This window comes from Zalophus californianus, chromosome 9 (genome assembly GCF_009762305.2).
Source record: "Zalophus californianus isolate mZalCal1 chromosome 9, mZalCal1.pri.v2, whole genome shotgun sequence".
Taxonomy (NCBI): domain Eukaryota; kingdom Metazoa; phylum Chordata; class Mammalia; order Carnivora; family Otariidae; genus Zalophus; species Zalophus californianus.
In genome coordinates, this window is record NC_045603.1 from 3,385,001 (window position 1) to 3,405,363 (window position 20,363).

Here is a 20,363-nt window from a genome sequence, read left to right on the forward strand (position 1 = left end):
TGCTCAGGAAGTTTTGCATCACCACTAAAAAGATCATTTCAGCATGGTAACTGAGTATCAGAGAGAGGTTTCACAAACGTACCGGTAACACCACGACATTCCTACAGGGCTGTTTTATGATTTGGCTGAGCTCTGGATGAAAATCTCCAAGTTCTGCTGGACGCATCGGTGCTTATTTATTCTGACAGTCGTTCTGAGTGTTTGCTGTTTCGGGGCAGCACGTGGGCGCCAGGACGAGAACCGGGGGAGGTCCGGGGGGCGGCTGCCACTGGGGCCTGCAGGCTTTGCCAGGAAGGCGGGTGGTGGGAGGGGCTCGTACAGCCCCCCAGCCCCCGAGTCTGGGGTGTTGATTAACCTGCGTGGTGAGCGGCAAAAGATTCAAACAGAGCGATGCCACATCCACATTTGTGTCTTTGTGCACTCGGGGGGCGGGGGGGTCAGGCTGGGAGCCACCCCGAGGCAGGGAAGGAGTCAGGCAGGACTCCTGGGTAGCTGGGCAAATGAGCACGAGGATGGAGCACTCTTTGCAGGCTGGGGATCAGCAGGGAAGGAAGCTTCTGGAAAGGGGCAGCAAACCAGAAAAGATAGGTTTAGATTTAGAAGGTTGGGTGTGAGGCACCCATGGGGACAGACACACACATACAGCAGACCCACCTTTCCCCTGTGCCCCCAAGACTGGCCTTAGTTTCCTTCTGTGTTTTCTGTGTAAAGAACAGGTTGCTAAGCATAGCGACCCCCTAGGGCAATGGTTTTCTGCTGGGGACGGTGCCCCCAGGAGACACTGGCCAATGTCCGGCAATGTTGGGGGTGCCCCCGGCATTCGTGGCTGGAGCCCAGGGATGCTGCCCAAATCCAGCAATGGCCAGGATGGCCCCACCACGAAGAGGTGCCCATGGTTCCAGTGAGAAGCCCCGGTCTCAGGGAGTTTTGTGGTTTGCAGCATCTTTCTGTCCGTTGGAGAAACCTGTCTAGTCCAGAAGCATACTTCACTAGGAGGTTTTTGAAGATTTTTATTTTTTATTTATTTATTTGAGAGAGAGAGAATGAGAGATAGAGAGCACGAGAGGGAAGAGGGTCAGAGGGAGAAGCAGACTCTCCGCTGAGCAGGGAGCCCCGATGCGGGACTCGATCCCGGGACTCCAGGATCATGACCTGAGACGAAGGCAGTCGCTTAACCTACTGAGCCACCCAGGCGCCCCCTAGGAGGTTTTTGAAAAGAGGTGTCAGGTTGTTACTTTTATAACGTAGTAGGTGACTCCTGTGAGCCTTGGCCGCTGCTCCCTCTGCAGACGGGGCCGCGATCAGCTCCAAGAAGGCAGTGATGCGGAGTAAGATCCGAGGGTGATTTCACCGGAAAGATGCGTCGTGCGTCAGCAAGGAAAGCACAGACTCTGGCCCGGGTCAGGGCGACTGCGCCCCTGATGGCGGGGCTCGGCCGGGGGGCAGCCTGCAGGACGGACCAGCACGTGCCCTGGGCCCCCGCATCCACGTCTGGGGAGCCCTGTCCAATGACGTGGCCACCAGCCAGGTCCAGTGTGGCCTGGAAGTAACCTTTCCTCACAACAGGACATCTGACCTCTCAGCTCCCTGCCTGCTCTTTTCCAGAAGACCGGTCGTCTCTTCCTAGTCTCACACGCAGTGTGAGGTCATGCAAAATGCAGGCAAATGTTAGAGAAATGCTAATATCATGTAGAAAATGGAAGTGCCTCCAAATTTCCACTGTTAACTCTTTGCAAGACACTCCTCCGTTTTCTGTACACGCACTAATGTACTGTTGTTCCTGCTTGTGCTTGGCGTGTTTGCACAACACGCTGTCCTTCCCGGAGGCCCCTCCAGGCCAGCACGAGGAGGCGGGCACAGGGCAGTTGCACTTTACCCTTGGAGGACCTCAAGCGGTCCCCACTGCTGCCCCCAGACCCTGGCCTCGGAGGAGACTGATGGAAGCCAGGTAACATGTTCTGTGTCCTGCAGGGGCTTGCTGTCCGTCTCCTCAGATTCTTGGTGGAGCTCTTTGCCTCCTAATTAGAGAGGAGAGTTTTGACAAATAGGGCCTTCTGCTCATGATTTGCACACGTGCAGTGAACTAGAAAAGAAAGGAGTGCCTGGCCCTGAAGCCTCCGCGTCCGCTTCCCCGCCTGCATCCCCATCCCCATCCGAGCCCCGTCCACCAAGCTTCCTGTGCTCCTGGGGCAGCCCCCAGGCCAGGCCCGGCCCTCTCTTCCTGACATTCCTCAGACGGTAGGGACTACTTCCCTGCTCATCTGGATCCTTCTTTAGAGAAGACAGTTCCCACTTCCTGCACGTGGGGAATACCACGTCCCGCTTCCACGTGTTTGTCTTGTTCTCACCCGAGGACAGAGGACGCGCTGGGGAGGCGGACTGGCGACAGACACGAAGCTCCGTCCCCGAGCCCCTCCCTTGTGCTGTGTCCCTTGTTCTGTCCCTTACATTTCTGTTACGCAGGAGCAGACCCGCATCAGCCCAGGCCTCCCGCTGCCTCCCTCTGCCCAGAGCCCCCTGAGCCCACCTGCAGGAGAGCTCCACCGGCCTCCAAGTCACAAGCCCTCTGTCCCTCTGCCCCGTACCCTTCCACCCCTGTCCCTCGGCTTCTGCTCTCTCCCAGGCCAGCTTCTGAGCAGCCTGTCCTGGCCTCAGCGCCGTCTCCGCTCAGACCCTGAGCCCCCCCACCCCCAGCCCCTCACTGCGCACCGTCACCCCAACATCGCCTCCACGCACTCCCTCTGCGGCGGGAACAGCGTCCAGCGCCCGGTGGGTGCCCCAGTGAGCAGGGGCTGTGGGGCTTTCAGACGCGGCCCTGGCTGCGTGCAGTGTCATGGGTGAGCCTGTGTGTGGGACTTGGGGACCACAGCACTGGGCGCGTGGCACCGGGGAGCAGGGCGCGGGGCCTCCTGACATCTCCCGTATCCTCCTTCGGTTCTTCGAGTTTGTCAAACCAAATTAGCAAGATTGGGAATTACTAATTTATAGGCTCTCTCAAGTGGGTTATCCCGTGAGTCATGTGTAACTTCTGATTTAATAGCATAATATGACTATTGTGTTAGTCTCTTGTGCAGTTTCTTAAAGCAGTCCATCGTTTTGTTTGAATATTGAGAAGCACATCACTCCTAATTATTGTGCGCACTTAGCTTATTGTAATAACCTGGCTGTTTCTTATCAGACAGGCCCAAGTGTACTGATTGCCCCGGGGTGCAGGAGATCCTGACATTTATTCTCAGGGGTCTGAGATCACCATGTGAGCGTGTGATCCTGAATCAGATCCCTGACTCGTCCCGCCGTGAGCCCGGCCCTGCTCGGTGCCCCAGACGCAGACACCGGACAGCTCTTCCCCAGGAGACGGGGCAGAGGGCCAGGAAACGCTGGTGCAGACTCGGTGGGGCTCCAAGGAGGCAGGCCGGTGCCCCACGAATTGAGGATGTTGGGGGGGCAGGCTGTGGGATGGGAGCTGGTGGCGGGGAGCCCGCGTGGCTGCCCTGAGCAGAGGCTGCTACGGGGGGAGAAGGCAGGGCGCCCTGGAGGGAGCCCTCGGTGACCGGCTTCCCCGAGGGCCCTGAGCCACCCCTCCCCAGCCTTCCCCTGCCCCCCGCCCCGGCGCGCTGGAGCCCACGCTGTCCTGAGACCCACTTCTGGTTCCTCTGCAAGAGTATCCCTGCCCCTTGCTCCTGGCCAGTATGACCCCATTGGGCACCGCACCCTCCCCGCCTTCCAAGGCTCCTTGGAGGCCCACACCCCTCCAGGTCTTACGTGACCTCCGCAGGTAGTGACTTCCAGACCACGTGAAGCTGCCGAGGTCACAGCAGTGGGTTTCTTCGAGCTGTTACTAAAGCAGAGCACTTCAGCTCCATGGCAGGTCTTAGAGCCAACCTGGGACCAAACCACAACGTACAATGCTCTTCTATGTAAAAATAGATCGTAAATCCTAACAGCAGTTCGCGGACACGCTTCCAGAACGTAGCCTGTGCAGACGGGGGCTCGCTGCCCTGGGTCTCCGCTTCCCGGCCCTCGGCCCTGTTGGTGCCTGGCTTGCCTGTGCCATCCGGGCAGTTCCGCGGAGTGGCATCCTCCTGGGCTTCCCGCGGTGGGCATCGGCCGCTGTCCGCCCCCAGGCCCACACAGGGCTTCCCACCCACCCCTGGCCTCCAGCTCGGTGGGGCCCTGGCTCTCCGGGGCTCACGCGGTCCTGGGTCCTCCTTGTCCCAACGGCTCGCCATGTTCTTCCTTCCCACTTGGATTCCTGAGCCAGACTAAGGACAGACACTGTGTCTTGAACACCTCTGCCCAAATTTAGCACAGTAGCTGGCCTGGAAAAGTCAGCTGAGCAGATCATTGGAAAAGTTGGCAGTCTACATTTGGTGACTCTGTTGGATAAACCGTCCCATCTTCTGATAACACTGAGTTTCCCAAGTGTATTTATCTCTGAATTTAAAAACTGCATATGATTTTCTTTGTACTTTTGGATGTCTAATGAGAATATTAAAGCAGAACGGTCCCAGCCTTTTGGAACGGACTTCTTGTACTTACGTGAATTCTATGAAATTCATCTGATGTGAGGATGTGGTCTTTACAGATGCGTGCTCTCTGCCTATTTCTGAGATTATCACCGTGGAAGAAACAGACACTCATGGGAAACGCTCCAGCAGTGGAAAATGGCAGAAGATGGAAAAGCCCTTCGCTTTCACAGGTGAGGGCACGGACTCCCTCCCGTCTTCACCAATTTCACGCAGTGGAAAGGTGACATTTTTGCCACTTGTTTGACAAGCTCAGTGTCTCTTTTTTTTTTTTTTTATCTTTTAAGAAACTGCCTTACGTAATTTTTTCCAAGATCGTCTTTTAGTTAATGTTTTGATCATCTCGTTTCGTACTTTCTTTGTTTTTTCTTTTTTATGTGGGTTAAAAGGACTGAGAAGTAGGTCTTTTTCCTAATGCCTTGGAAGTGGCTCACCAGCCAGGAGGCGGGAGCGGCACGGGGCCCCACACGAGCACGTGGGGTGCGAGACTGCGCCCTGACCCGCCCACGCTCTGTCTTGCAGTGCACTGTGTGAAGCGAGCCCGCCGCCACCGCTGGAAGTGGGCGCAGGTCACTTTCTGCTGTGCCGAGGAGCCGCTGTGTCACCTGTGGCTGCACGCCCTCCAGGAGCTGCTGGGGAAGCTCAGTACGTGCGCTTGTGTACCCCCAAACCCAGAGCCGCCGCCATCGAAGCTGTTTCCCCACCTTGGGCACAGCTTTCCTGTAACCGAGTGTGGCGGTCAATCGGTGTGACTTTTAAAAATTGACCAAATACCAGTTAGAGGAGCAGCCTAGTGTCGTGGGCTGTCCCCCACGTGGCCTCCCAGGGCCGGGGCGCCTTCACTGACTGGCTGCGAGACGGGGCGTGGGTGCCTTGGCCTGCTGAGCCTCGGTTTCTGCTTGTGGGCAGCGGGCATGGTGATCCCTGCATTGCAGGTGAATGCGGGGCATAAACCAGGTAGTGGGGACGCACCTCCCACATCTGGGGTGGGCCCCGACATCTGAAACGCCGACGGGTTGCTGGGTGACGAGAGTCTGTCTCCCTCTCCTGTTTCGTGCTGTTCGGTTATAATCTCTATACATAATCCGGTCAACTCGGTACTGGCTTTAACCACAGAATACAAACAGCGTGGGTGGAGGGTGGTTTTTGGTCTTTTTAAGTTAATTTGGCATCTGGATCAAACAAGTGAGGGACAGTTTATTTGAAGATGGTGTGGCCCACATACGAGCTTCAGAGAGACTTCCTCCCCGAGAAGCCTCCTGCATCTGACCGTCTCATCCTGCGGGACGCGGCGCATGCCCCCGACGGATCCTTACGGGCCGCGCTCCAGGGCCCCTGTCCTGCCTGTCCTCTCTGTTTCTCTGGACTCCTCCTCCTTGTCCTCAGCGGCTCCTTTCCTGCGTTCTCCGCCCCCCTCCCCCCAATCCTCCCGCTTTCTTGAGACTTTGCGTCTCTAGATTAGGGCTGATTCTGTAGGTTCTCCTAGAGGAAGGGCTCTGGACCTGCACCCCCCCATGAAAAGCTGGGGGGTTATTTTCTGCAGAACTCGTACGAAAGCCTCCAGTTACCAGCTGCCCCAGGCCCCTTGTATCTGCAGGTATTCGAGGATTCTGTTAGTTCAGCTGCTCCGTGATTTTAACTCTAACTGTGTTGTCTGTTTTATTCTCCCGGAAGTAGCACAGACTCCAGGAAGTGCCCACATCCCGTGCGTGCGGCTTGGGGAGCTCACCCACCCAGCGCTCCCGTGTAACCAGCATCCAGGTCCCGAACCAGAACCCTGCCAGCCCCCCAGGGCCCCTCGAGCCCCTGCAGCCACTCCCCCGTGGGCTGATCACTGCCAGCTTCATTTCGTGCTTCATAGACATCAGATTATACCGCAGAAGCCCCTGTGTCTGGCTTTTTGGCTCAGCGTTGATGTTTGCGAGGCTAACCCACGTCGGGGTGTGTGGTGTCCACTGCTCATCCGGCTGGCGGCACGGTCCTCCACCTGCAACCATGGATTTCTCCACTGTACTGCTGAAGGTCACTGGGCTAGCTCCTGGATGTGGGCAGACAATGCCGTCCTGAACATTCTGGCGCCTGCCTCGTGCTGGGCACTACTGGCCTTTCCCTTGGCTGTGTACGTGGGAGAGGGATTTCCACGGGGGCACGTGTTCGGCCGCAGTAGACACCGTCAGACTGTCTTCCAGACTGCGGTGCCAGCAACACCCCCCCAGCAGAACATCAGAGTCCTGGTTGCCCCCATCTTTTCCACACCCTAAAAATTATAGCTGTTTGGATGAGTGTCAGGAGTCTTGCACTAGGGTATTAATTTGCATTTCCCTGATAGCTGCTGGAGGTGAGAAATACGTTCCTATGTTTATGGGCCACTTGGAAATCCTCTTTTGTAAGGAGTCCATTTAAGTCTTTTGTCCATTTTTCTGTTGGGTGGTCCATCTTTTCTTCATGTCATGTAGATACTCTTTGCGTATTGTGGATCTAGATCTTTCATTGGATTTATGAATGACAGATACCTTCTCGTTCTGTGGTTTGCCTTTTTACGCTTATTGGTGTCTGCTGATGAACAGACGTCCTCGATTTTAATGTAGTCCTATTTCTCTCTTTTTTTCTCTATGGTTCCTTCGGATCCTATTCGACGTCTTTGTCCAGGGCCCTAAAGATATTTTCTCCTCAAGGGTTTGTTTTACCTTTCACGTTTAGACCTAAGGTCCGTTTGGAGTTGGTTTTTGTGTGTAAGGTGAGTGGTCGAGGCTCATTTAAACACAGGTCTGGGCTCGACGCCCCGGCTGGTGGGCCGGCCCTCTCCCCGCACACGCCGACCTTCACTTCTTGCTTCTGTGTCGCACTTGGATTGAATTTCCCTCTGTATCCAATGACTTCGCTAAACTCACTTACTAATTTTAATGGACTGATGATTCTTTTGGATTTGCTTTGAGCAGAATCATGTCACCTGTGAATAATGGCACACCCCTGTTCCATTCATCTTAGTTTTTTTACTCTTTTCTCTTACGCTTCTCCCCTGGGGCGGGTCCCAGTGGGGAGGATCATCTCAGTCCAGCTCTCCGGGGCAGTTTCCAACATTTCACTGTCAAGAATGATGTTTCTTGGGTTTTTAAAAGATTTTTTTAAAAAAACATTAAGGGTCATCTGGTTGGCTGAGTCGGCAGAGCAGTTGACTCTTAATCATAGGGTGGCGGGTTCAAGCCCCATGACAGGCATAGAGATTACTTAAAAGATAAAAATAAAAAGTTAAAAGTCAGGGAAAAAACATATTAGGGAAGTTCGTCTCTAATTCCTAGCTGTCTAGACTTTGTGTTTTCTTAAACCATGGCTGATTGAGTTTGATAGATGGTTTTTCTGCATCTCTGGAGGTGCCTCTGTGATTGCCTTCTTTTTGAGTTACTGTGTTAAGGACATTGGTTTCTCTTGTATAAAAGCCTATGGATTCCTATGAAATCCACTTGAACGAGACCTGCTAACTCTTTTTATATGTTTCTGGAGTTGACTTGCTGATACTTTGCTCGGGATTTCTACACCTTGGCTCAGGGGAGAAGTGGAACCATGCGTGAGTCTCTTGACTGGTTTTGCTGTCAAGCGTTGGTGGCCCCATGCAGGGAGCTGAGAAGCGTTCCTTCCTTCTGTTCTGTGGAAGTGTTTACGTGACATTGGGGCTGTGGTTTTCCCTGAGTCCTTGGAAGCATTCACTGTGAAACCATCTGGGCCTGGGGTTTCTTTGTGAGAAGGTTTTCACTAATGACTTCGGTTTCTTCATTAAATATCAGACTATTCAGATTTTCTATTGCTTCTGCCAGGTTTGGTAAGTTGTATTTTTTGACAAGATTTGTCCATTCATCCAAGTTTATAAATTCATTATTAAGAAGTCCTTTCACTTCCCTTGTAGTATGTGCAAACTCTGGGGTAACGTCCCCTTTCTTATTCTTGATGATTAGCAATTTGTCTCTTCTCCTTAGTTCTGTAGCATCTTTATTAGGGAATTGTCAATTTTATGAATCTTTTTACTTTTACTTTTTGAAAGATTTTATTTATTTGTCAGAGAGAGAGAGAGGCAGGCAGTGGGAGAAGCAGGCTCCCCGCTGAGCAGGGAGCCCGATGTGGGGCTCGATCCCAGGACCCTGGGATCATGACCTGAGCCGAAGGCAGACACTCAACCGACTGAGCCACCCAGGCGCCCCATTTTTATGAGTCTTCTTAAAGAACCAACTTTCGGCTTTGTTGATTTTCTCTACTGTACGTTCCTCCCGGTATTTTATTATGAAGGTTTTCAAGCATCTGGAAAAAGTGCAAGAATTGAATAATAAACAGGCACATACCCACCGCATAGATGTGCAGTGGTTCACGGATTTCGAGCTGTGCTTTGCCAGCGTCTGTGTATCTGTCCATTAGTTCACTGTATTCTCTGCTGAGTTTCAGAGTAAGTGACAGACGTGGGGCACTTTAAACACTTCGGCGGGCACCTCGTGAATTAGAGATCAGCATGTGTGTACCATTCTGAGCTAGAATCCCCATACGGTGGAGCGGACAGATCGTGAGTTTAAATCAATGGTATCGGAACATGCAGACACACAGCTGTCGTCGCCCAAAGCCCTATGAGACATAGATCACCCCAGAGTTTTCTCGTGCTCCTTCCTGTCGGTGCAGAGACAGCCACCACGCAGATGGAATGACATCACGGGGGCCCCTTCGAGTAGGGCTGTAGGCTCTCCACGTGATGGCATTGACAGGGCCCCACGTTGGTTAGTATACCAGTAGTCGGGGCTTTTTTGTTGCCGAGTAGTATTCCATTGCGTAGCTGGACAGCATCTGGTGTGTCAGCAGCCAGCTGATGGACACGTAGGGCGTTTTCTCTCGGGGCTGTCTCGAACAGTACTGTTGTGAACTTCCGTGTGCAGAATTTTGTGTGGACTTAGGTTTTCCATTTTTTGGAGTATATACTTTCTTGCTACTTTTATTGATTTGTTGGTTAAGTTTGTTTTTGAGTGTCAGAATCTATTTGAACTGACCCCAACAACGATGTTGGGAGTTGCTATACAAACATAGTTGTGAGCCAGGTGAGGAGGCTCTCTGGACGGGACTGAAGCCAGGGGCTGACGGGCTGTCTGTGTCTCACTGTCCATCTGTCCGTCCTCTCTGTCTCCCCTAATGGGCCCTTCTGTACATCTGTTTCTTCTTGTTCTCTGCAGACTCACCTTCCTTTACTTTCCAGAAGTCACATTTTATAGGACTCTTCATCAGGAGACCGTGTCTATCTCGGTCAGAATTCTGAATTCTTGGGGATTTGCAGATACACAACGCTCCTGCCCATTCTGATAGGCTGTCACTTTTCTCTTTTCATAGATTAGGAAACTCTTCAGCATGGTTCTTTAACTTAAAGATACTTTTTTCAGGCAATACTAAGCAGAGTTCTCAAACCATAGTCATTAGATATTCTTCAGTAACACAGTCCTTCCTGTTGATATTTGTTGCATTCACTGTGATTTACACATCGTTGTTTTATAGCATCGAGACCAAAGCATTTACTGGTGTTTATTAATCCGTTCGGAGGGAAAGGACAAGGCAAGCGGATCTATGAAAGGAAAGTGGCACCGTTGTTTACGTTAGCCTCCATCACCACCGAAATAATTGGTAAGGTATAAATTCTGTTAAATATATGGAGTAAGTGTGAGAATGATACAAGTGTGGTTACTAGACGAGATTTTTATCTTACAGGTTATTTTAAAGAAAGTAAAATGTGTTGTTTTATATACCAGAACAAGAACAATACAAAATAAAGAATGTATACTTTTCTAGCCAGGTCTTAGCGTAAACAAAAAGCATTCGAGGGGTGCCTGGGTGGCTCAGTCCTTAAGCGTCTGCCTTCGGCTCAGGTCATGGTCCCAGGGTCCTGGGATCGAGCCCCACATCGGGCTCCCTGCTCAGAGGGAAGCCTGCTTCTCCCTCTCCCACTCCCCCTGCTTGTGTTCCCTCTCTCGCTGTGTCTCTCTCTGTCAAATAAATAAATAAAATCTTAAAAAAAAAAAAAAACACTCGAGAGAAACACTAAGAAGATGAAAGGGTAAAGATCAGGGACAGAAAATTCTTGCAAGAAGAGATACAAGCAATTTATAAGGCTTAGAAAGGATTTCACCAATAAGTGACACCTGAAGAAACGTAATGTGGTGCCGTGTTTGTGGCACCAAGTTTTTAGCACAAATTCTCAAAGCCGGGCGGGGCTCGGGGACGCTGTTCTCCTCCCCCGACCCCGTGCCCTGAGGTCTGTACACACTTCCTGAGGGGCCACCAGCAGTGTGGGCAAAGAGCCTTAAAAATGTGGGGTGTTCGCCTAATATCCCAGTTTCTCACTCTTTCCTGGGGTGACAATCAGGTGTACAGGGTGATGCGCGCAGAGGTGCGCGGCCACATTTTATAATAGCAAATGTTGAAACAACGTGAGCGCCCACTGGCAGGAAACGTGGGGCTACAGTTGTGCCCCTGTGAGTCCGAAGGGACAGCACGTGGACCTTTAACGTGGTCTTTCCAGAGAACTTTTCACTGAAAAAAAGTGGCTGTGATAAAAGCTGGGAAGTCAGGGGTACAAGACTCCACGCACAGTAGCTTTTCTGTTCTGTTTTTGTTTCTTACGTTGAATACACAGCCTGTGGACTCACGTTTTCTTTTTCTTACACCTTGGGATATTCTAAAGTTGAATTTTTTTAAGTTTTATTTTATTTTAATTCAATTAATTAAAATTTTCAGCATAACTGGGATAATAAGAAACTATAAGATGGAAGACATAATCTCTTTCCAAAAAGTTACCGTGTGTTGGCAATTAGATGCCAAGTACGTGACATCTTACCCTGAGCATGTCACCTTCCACTGAGGTCAGTGTCCCCTTTCTGTAAGAGCGACTTCTTGCAGGAAATCCTCCTGAAGATGTTATAGGACCTCATGTGAAAGGAAGTGTTTGCTTGCTTTTTGTTTTAAATTGGATTCTCAGATTTGAATGTAAGCTCTACAACGTAATGTTATTCTTCCCCACAGTAACTGAACGTGCAAACCAGGCCAAGGAGAGTTTATATGAGATCAACATAGACAAATACGATGGGTGAGTACAGTTCCTTTCATCTTGACTCCTACATAGTGGACGCTAATCAGGCTTTACCCATCTTAGCGTTGTTCACTCCCTGTCCTTAGTTTTGTTCCTAATTGTCATCGGAGAAAATGAGAAACAGCAGAAAGTTCCGTCACACCCCCTTCTACGACTTAGAGACAACCACTGACCGTTTCCTTTTCTGTCTTCCTACCTATGAATCTTCTCTGGATCATTTGAAAGTCCATTACGGACGTGATTCCCTTTGTCCCTAAATAGTTGAGTGCACATTTCCTAGAAACAAGGCTATTCTCTTACAGAACCAAATACCATGATGACCCGGGAAACCACATGACACCAGGCTCTTAGCTGCTTGCTGTCCCGTTTCGGGCCCCGCCTTGTCCCCTCTTCCTTTACAGCAGGAGACCTGCCTAGCCCTCGGGCTCTTGTGAGCACTCTAGTCTCAGATCTGGAGCCGTTCCTCAGCCTTTCTTGGTGCGGCTGAGGTTTCGGGAGCATAGACCAGGAGTGCGTCGTGCCCCTCGGTTTGGGTGTGTCTGATGTCTCCTCTTGGTCGGCCCCGGTTGTGCGTGCTTGGCCGTGTGCCACGGGGCGGGGGGCTGCTGCGTGCAGGGCTGCGTCTGTGCCGTGTCTGTCTCTGCTGGCGTGTCAGCCCCTGGAGCGCCAGCGTCCTGGGCCCTGTGCTTAGCTCTCCCCCAGCACCGGGCACAGGCCTAGCGCGTGGCAGGTGCTCGACGAATGAGCGCCCGAGACCTGGGGAAGGGTGGCTGCCTCCTCAGTGGTGAGGACCCAGGGGTGCTCACAGACCGGTGCCGAGGATCAGGTGTGTTGGAAGGGCCCTTCTGAAGGCCATGGGGCGAGTACCGATGCGGTGGGATGGGGCCCGGAACGGCTGCGGGAGGCTGGGCGCTGTAGGCAAAGCCGGCTGGACAGCAGCAGATGACACACGCGGAGGGGGTGGTCTCCAGGACGTCTGGGGGAGAACTGACTGGTCCCGGTGATGGAATCCTACAGGAGACACGCAGGGACTCGTAACCCAAGTGACAGTGACGTTACCAAGCCACGAGATAAGGAGCTGCAGTCGGGTTTGGAGACCGTGGTGCAGCCAGCGTGGGGAGCGTGAGCTGAGGGCTCGGCGGGGCGGGTCAGCCCCCGGAGTCCAGGCAGCGTGAAGGTTAAGGGCGCGGGGCTGCCTGCCAGAGTCTGGCTGGTGGAGGGCCGTGGAGGGAGAGGTCTGTTCTGCTTTTGTCTTGTCGGCTTATTTCTTAGCGCTGTGGCCTGAGGGGAAGCACCTGGCTTGCAGACTGAGGAGGAGGGCCTTCTCCGTGAGGAGCGGGGCCCCAGGGGAGAGTGCAGCATTGTGGGGGGATTGTGGGGGTAGCAGAGGGACCCTAACAGCCCGTGTCCCTCTGCAGAATCGTCTGCGTCGGTGGAGACGGCATGTTCAGCGAGGTCTTGCACGGCCTGATTGGAAGGACGCAGCAGAACGCCGGCGTGGACCAGAACCAGCCCAGGGCAGCGCTGGTGCCCAGCCCGCTCAGGATTGGCATCATCCCTGCAGGTAGGGGCGCCGCCTCCCCCCCTTCCCTGGGGGCATCAAGCTTGGTTTTCCTTCAGGTTCATTTTGTTGCTGAAACGGTGATTTTTATCACCACACGGGTGCAGACTTGGTTGAGACAGTTTACGAGCAAGTAAAGGACCCCGGATGTGTGTTTGAGGGGTTCCTGTCCCGCTTCCCACAGGCACTGAGAAGCCGGCAGCTGGGGGACTGTCTGCTCTCAAAGGACTGACCAGTTGGCGGGGGTGGGGGGCTGGGGGGCAGGGGACCCCAGAGCACGATCGAGAAGGAAGGAAGCCAGGGAAGCAGGTGGTTTTCTGGAAGTGGCTTGTAGCCCAGACCGCGGTGTGGGGCATGGGAGCTGGTGGGGGGGCTCATGCACTGGGGCGGGGCGCCCTCCTATATAAGATGGGGAGGGATGGGGACCAGGGGCTGTTCACCCCGTGGGCTCCTGGGCTGTGTCCCAGAGAGGTCTGGCTCAGTGTGTTGTTTTGTTTTGTTTTGTTTCAGATTGATTTATTTATTTGAGGGTTGGGGGGAGGAGGGGCAGAGAGAGGGAGAGAGAATCTCAGGCTGACTCCTCACCAAGATTGGAGCCCGACGTGGGGCTTGATCCCATGGCCCTGAGATCACAACCTGAGCCGGAACCGAGAGTCAGGCGCCCAGTGGACTGAGCACCCCCAGCCGCCCCTGGCTCAGCATGTTTTGTGTCTGTAGGAGGTGCCTGGTTCTTTGAAAAATTACCGTGTTGAGCTAAGTAAAGCCTGTGCATTGTTGGTTCGAGGCTTCGCAAGCAGTGCCACAGGGAGGCGGCGCCTCTGCCCAGCACCCCGGGTCTGCCCCCGAGCGACAGTGACACAGGCCAGGCAAAAATCCCACATGGCGCATCATGTCACGCCGTTTACAACCACTGTGAAGGCGTTGCCGTCGTGGTGCTGCTTTATGGACCAAGATGAGCGTCACAAGGCCCCCGAGGGACCGCTCTGCCCCGCCCCACAGTCAGGAGAAGGCTTTTCCCGACGGAATGACGTTGTTTATACAGTAGACGTATTTATTCTTGGTTGGTTACAGCTCACAGCCTCTTTCCCAAGTTAGGCTTCTGTCTTTTGAGTTTGCATGTGGTCTGTTCCGGACGACATGAATTTTATTTTTCTACCGGCTGAACTACTTTTCCGTGATGTCTTTTATGGCCATTGGCCCACAGTAGCGCTGATGCTTACAGCCCTAAGCTGTTAACGTTCAGAAGCGCAGCGTAGGAGCTGCTGCAGCTCCCACACGTCGGCAGGGTCGTGGGGACGGGCGGAGTGCGTGCTGTGGGTGTTCGGGGCCCTGGGGTTCGGCGGAGGACAAGATGGGCGTGGCCTCTGCCCACACAGGAGGCCCCCACCGCACAGGAAACGTGGGCACAGAAGGGTTTTCCATGGCGGGCATGCTGTGGAGGAAATGGGTTCAGGGACAGTGGCCAGGAGGGGCTTCCCTGTGGGGAGCCCAGGGCCCTTCCTGAGAGGCGACAGGTGAGGGGCCGGCCGTGCACGGACGTGGGTATGCCGAGGGTCAGCTGGGGCAGGGCTGTGTGCCCAGGAAAGGGGCCCGCTGGCAGGGGTGTGCCAGGAGTGGAGTCACCGAGGGGCCTGCACAAGGACCCGGCTCGAGAGGGAGGATGTCGTAGAGGCCAGTGGGCAGTGTTATCTGAATGGGCTGGAAGACCACCCCCTGCGCTCTGTTCTGGGCGGCGGTGCCCGAGCCCCGGGGAAGACACCAGTGCTTGGGCCGGTGGCCGTGTGGTCGGCTGTGACGCGGGCATAGCTTTGCAGCAGAGCCAACAGGCATCGGATGGACGCATAAGGATGAAGGAGGCAGCAGGGTGACCCTGTGATGTTGGCCTTGGTAACCCGGGGGCACGAAGACAAGGCATCGGGGTGGGGGCAAGAGTTCTCATGGAGACTGGAGACGGGGCTCCTTGGGGGCCATGGGGCCAACACTCGGCAGTAGATGGCCAGCGCTGCGGGGGAGCCGGCTGCGGGGTTCTAGCCGGTGTGTGGCAGCCTCGGGGTGGCTGGGATGGTCCGAGACAGAGTGTGTCAGAGACCAACTCGCTGCTCCAGTGCTGATGCTTTGTAAATTCCAGTCTCTTACCACTTGAGGATTTAGAGGAAGGAGCCAGGCCACAGAAGGAAGGGGGCCCTCTGTCCTTGTTTCCGTGGGCACACCAGAGCCCCCGCGCCTCTGCGGACTTCGTTGTGGAACCCCATCCTGTCGCCTGGTCTGAGCCAGACTTTGCGTTTCCAGCTGGGGCTTCCTCTTGGTCAAAGCCTTGGCCACACAGATGTCTGAGGAAATGCCCGGCGAGTTAGGTCACATCCGAGGGATGAGCTGTTGAAGCACACTCAAAGTTAAAAGGATGGAACAGTGTTTGGGGGACTTGTCTGCTGCCACCCGGGTCTCTCCACCTGCGCCAGGCTGGCCTCTTCAAAACGGCAGGTGCCAAGAGCTGAAGCCTCCCTGGAGCTCGGGCAGGTCACTCGTTCAGTCAGTGATCACACACGCTCGCAACACAGGCTTCCCAGCCCCGCTGTGGGCCCCAGAGTGAGTGAGGCGGGGCCCCCAGGGTGCAGGGAGGCCAACTGTGGGTACAGAACGCAGAGAGCCGAGCAGTGCGGGGTGGGGGGGGCATGCCATTGCAGACAGGGTGCTCTGGGAAGCCTCTTGGGGTGACACTGGTCCAGGGCCCAGAGTGCGGTGAGGACAGGCCTGCCTTTGGGCAGCAGTGGTCCTTGCAGGGGCCCCAGGGCAGGATGAGCCTGGCTCTGGCCAGGAGGCGTGAGCGGGGAGCAAGAGGTGGGGCGCAGGGGGAGCTGCAGGCAGAGGGCGGTGGCCCCAAGGAGGCTCCTGCGGAGGGAGTAAGCTGAGTGATGACCTCCTTTAAAAATCTGACTTTTCAGCAAAACCATCCCCGAAACCTGTCAGAAGCACAGGTCGCCTGCCTGTCCAGGGGCAGGGCCCTGGGAAATCCTGGAACGCAAGTACACGGGGGCCACACCCCAGCCCGGCCAGGGCCTGGATGCCTGACCAGGAAGGCCGGGCGCCTCGCCCTGTCCCGTCCACACCTCCGTGGATGAGACGCCTGCAGCAGCTTGGGAACGGCGCGGTGCCACCCCGGAGATGGGTCATCGCCACAGCCCACTTTGCCGTGGCTCTGCCGGGCGCCCCAGCACGCGCACACCTGAGCCCTGGGGAGTTCCATCCCGAGACTCCGCTCCCGTCGTGTGGTGTCCGGCCCGGCGAGGCCTCGGGCGTCTAGACCGCGGGGTGGGATTAGGGACCAGACGCTCGCTGCTTCGTGCTTACTGGGCTCCTTGCGGAGTTCCTGCTGGGGGTGCAGTCCCGTCTCTGGGAATGCAGGCGAGTCTGGGAGTCCGGGCCGGCGTGCCGGCAAAGTAAACAAGGCTTGGGGCATGCAAGGGGAGCAAGTGGGCTCCGCGGACATTCCGGAAGGTTCTGACGATGGGAAGAACTACCTGAGGGCATAGTTCAGAGTCATTAAATAGCTCTTTCAGAGTTTGTTCTCTTAGAAATGTTCATGCTGGTTATCCAGGTACCCTTCGTTACAAAGATGAGGGTGTGGGAGACTCTGAAACCACACGGGTTCTTAGATGCTGTTGCTGTGAATTTTTAATATTTTAAGACTTACTCCTATGGTCTTAAATGTTTATTTAAAAATGTTTACTTTTTGGCTCATTTTTGGAATGAGATACTATTGAAGTCTTCAGGTTAAGATTAACAAAAAAAGAAAAAAAAAACCCATATTAAAAACATACGTGTGTGTTTATATAACTTACCAGCAATCAGAAGCCATACGGGCACTTGGATGAAATAAGAGCCTCCACTCTGATGACAAACTGGACCGGGTTCTGTTACTCTGAGACACAACACAGGGTGCTTGCAATCCAGCACGTCTGTGGGGAACCACGAGTTTTCCGGCTTCAGGGAACATCACTTATGACGGGAGAATCAATTGATTGTTTGGGGGCCCGAGGGCGGGGCATCTGGGCCCTGCCGACGGGCAGGCTTCTGTGCCTGTTAACTCCGGTTATTCCCTGATGGGTCTGGGTCTGTGGCAATACGGTGCAATTCTAGATCCTGTCACGCACTTTACTCTTGGGAAATCCACGGTAGGCTTTTTCACCCAGTTAGCAGACGTGTTAAAATTCAGATTGCTCAGCCCCATCCCAGACCTGTTGAATCAGAATCTCGGGGGAGTTGGGGTTCAGGAACCTGTGATAAATAAGAGCCCAGGAGATTCTCTGCCCACTCAGGCTGACAACAGTCACCTGGATTATGCCCCAGTTAGAAGCAGGACAGACGTAGGGATGGTCCGTAGCATCATCACCATGACCCGGGGATCCTGGCACCAGCTGGGTTCCCTGAGGTTACCCTCAGTCTACGCACGAGCATGTCAGTGGGAGGCGTGTGCTCGCTGAGCTCCGTGGGGTCCCCTCCAGTCTGTTAGGTGGCAGCTGCCATGCATCTTTGAGCAGTGATGGGCCCCAGAGCATTCTGTGGATCAGGCTGCCGGTGTCGGGGTGCAGGCTGTGGACCAGGGCCGCCGGTGTCGGGGCGCGGGCTTCCACGGGGCTTTTTCTGGGACGTCCACGGGTTGTTCTTGTTCTGCACCCACATTCCTGCTGGTGATGACTCTGCATATGCCCGTGGGTCCTGTGGCCGCTGGTGTGTGAAGGGGGGACATAGACGCCACGCAGAGTGCGGAGCGACGCCCTGGCCGCCGCCACTGCCCACACGTCTCGGGCTCCGCTCCCCAAGACGGGGCAGCAGTGTCTGAAAGCTCGGTGAGGAGTTAGTGGGATTACTGCAGGCAGTCTCCACATGTCTGATGAATTAATCTCCATTTGTCCAGTATTCACTTTGTTTGGCTCGTGTTTAGTCCTTGTGTCCTTACTCCAGGGCCAAAAGGAAGAGCGGGTCACTCCGTTGGAAAACCTGCTGCAATTTTAAATTATTATCATGATGTCCAAGACCTTCCTTTCCTTTTTCCTTCTTTAGGGTCAACAGACTGTGTGTGTTTTTCGACGGTGGGCACAAACGATGCGGAGACGTCCGCTCTGCACATCATCGTGGGTAGGTCCCTGTCCGTGGCACTGGCCGTGTGAGCAGTGCGGACCTCCCTGGGCCTCCTGCCAGCTGGGCTCCCTGGGCCCTGGTTCCTTGCCACCTCCCATCTCGTCCTGTCTTCCCGTGGCCGTTGCGGGGGATGCTTCATCAGCACAGACCCTGCTCAGCGCCGTCTGGGGCCCCCGCTCTGCAGCCACACCCTGTGACCTGACCAGCTGCCTCAGTGTCCCCGTGTGCGGGCCAGGCCGACCCTCTGGCCCCAACATGCCCCACACTCGCCCGGTGCTCTGTTCTCTGGAGCTGTGTCCAGGGCACGGCCCCCGTCCCCATCAGGACAGGCTTGCCCAGGCCCGAATCCATGGCACCTGCGACACCCCTTCCATGTGGCATTTACCGGGCACCTGCGCGCTCAGCCCCAAGGGCGGGAGGCCACCTGTGTTGCTAGTTGCTGGCTCAGAAAGTCAGGAATGGCCACGGCCCCTGCTCCATAAGCACGTGGCTCCCTCCTTGTCCCCAGCGACAGTGCTTCTTCCTTGTGACCGGAGCCATTCAAGTGCTGCTGATGAGTCACGCAGCGATGATTGCCAGTTTTAGAACGTGGGTGCCTTTTCTTCCTTTCGCGGCACGGCACGCGCTCCGTGGGGCCGTGGGTGTTCTGTCCCGACAGGACAGCTTTCCAAACCTGTTTTGGGAATGTTCGTGAAATTCTGTCATTTGAATGAAGAGCAGGCACCCGGCCCCCCGGGGCACAGCCCCCTGCCTCCCTCCCGTGTTAATCATCTGCGTCGGCACGTGCCCACCAGGCCCCGTCGGGGCGGGAGGAGGTGCGGCGCGGGAGTGGACAGGGGACCGCTTCTCTCCGCAGGGGACTCGTTGCCCATGGACGTGTCCTCCGTGCATCACAACAGCACGCTGCTGCGATACTCTGTGTCCCTGCTGGGGTACGGCTTCTACGGGGACATCATCAAGGACAGCGAGAAGAAGCGGTGGATGGGTCTCATCAGATATGACTTCTCAGGTAACTCACAGTAACGCTCCCGTCACCCGGGTCTCGGAGCACGCTGCTGGCGTGTCCTGGGGTCCCGTGGCCGGGAGGTGCCGCTGGGCTGATGGCTTTGCACTCTGCTTTCAGGTTTGAAGACCTTTCTCTCCCATCACTGCTACGAGGGGACGGTGTCTTTCCTGCCAGCACGGCACACGGTGGGGTCTCCGAGGGACAGGAAGCCCTGCCGGGCAGGGTAAGCGCATTCTCCCGCGTGTCTGCTGCTCGTGCCGTGAACGAAAGCCGGGCTCTTTGGGGCTGTGCTCCTGCCGCGGACGCGGGGCATCTTCGGTGTTGATGGGAGAACGTGGTTCTCGCGTGCCCAGCGATGGCCTAGCTCGGTGCGGGTTCACGTGCACCCGTGTGCGTCCCTCGTGGAAGTGAAGGATTTGAGACCATAAATCGGAACGGTTAGAGGCAGGAGCTGTTTTACCGTCGTGTTGCTAAGCTGAGCTGCTGAGCTAATCTCACCGGCGTGGGGACAGTGAGGGAGTCCAGTGGTGCCCAGGGCCGCAGGACGCTCCCAGCCGTCTACTTGCTTGTCAGCGACTAGAACAGAGCCACAGCATCACTTGGCCTGTGGATTTTGTACCCTTCTTGGCCTTGACTCCTGCCGGAGCGCCGCTCACTGGGGGGCCAAGCCGACCTGGCTTCATGGCCTCGTAGGACTCTCTGTTCTTGTGATGCTTACACGTGTGAGAGCAGGGCTCGCGGACATGTGTAGTTGTTACAAGATCTAATTTGGAAAATTCAAGTTGGTGTGCAAAGGAAGTATTGTTAGCTAAGCCTCTGAAACCGAGCTTGCTGTCACATGGGAATTACCGCAGTCCCGTGTCCGCGCCGAGCGTCCGCGGCCCGCGGTCCCGTCTGCGCTCCGCAGGGAGGGTCGGTCCTTGTCTGTCTTTCAGATGCTTTGTGTGCAGACAGAGCAAGCAGCAGCTGGAGGAGGAGCAGAAGAAGTCGTTGTACGGCTTAGCGAACACGGGTAACGTCTCAGAA

At 55.0% G+C, this 20,363-nt stretch overlaps 1 protein-coding gene across 3 annotated transcripts in view; it reads left to right on the forward strand.

Annotated features, from left to right (window-relative positions):
• The window catches only part of CERK (ceramide kinase), a 42,502-nt gene that overhangs the window by 16,963 nt on the left and 5,176 nt on the right, over nucleotides 1-20,363 (forward strand). For 2 of the 3 annotated variants that reach the window (XM_027593272.2, XM_027593270.2), the window contains exons 2-10: nucleotides 4,586-4,699; nucleotides 5,049-5,171; nucleotides 10,044-10,169; nucleotides 11,565-11,628; nucleotides 13,050-13,195; nucleotides 18,254-18,328; nucleotides 19,188-19,340; nucleotides 19,455-19,560; nucleotides 20,273-20,349. In XM_027593272.2, the coding sequence (XP_027449073.1) occupies nucleotides 4,675-4,699; nucleotides 5,049-5,171; nucleotides 10,044-10,169; nucleotides 11,565-11,628; nucleotides 13,050-13,195; nucleotides 18,254-18,328; nucleotides 19,188-19,340; nucleotides 19,455-19,560; nucleotides 20,273-20,349 (895 nt within the window). In that variant the 5' untranslated portion in view covers nucleotides 4,586-4,674. The remainder of the gene's footprint in view (nucleotides 1-4,585; nucleotides 4,700-5,048; nucleotides 5,172-10,043; nucleotides 10,170-11,564; nucleotides 11,629-13,049; nucleotides 13,196-18,253; nucleotides 18,329-19,187; nucleotides 19,341-19,454; nucleotides 19,561-20,272; nucleotides 20,350-20,363) is intronic. The other variant, XM_027593271.2, reaches the window with a different exon arrangement.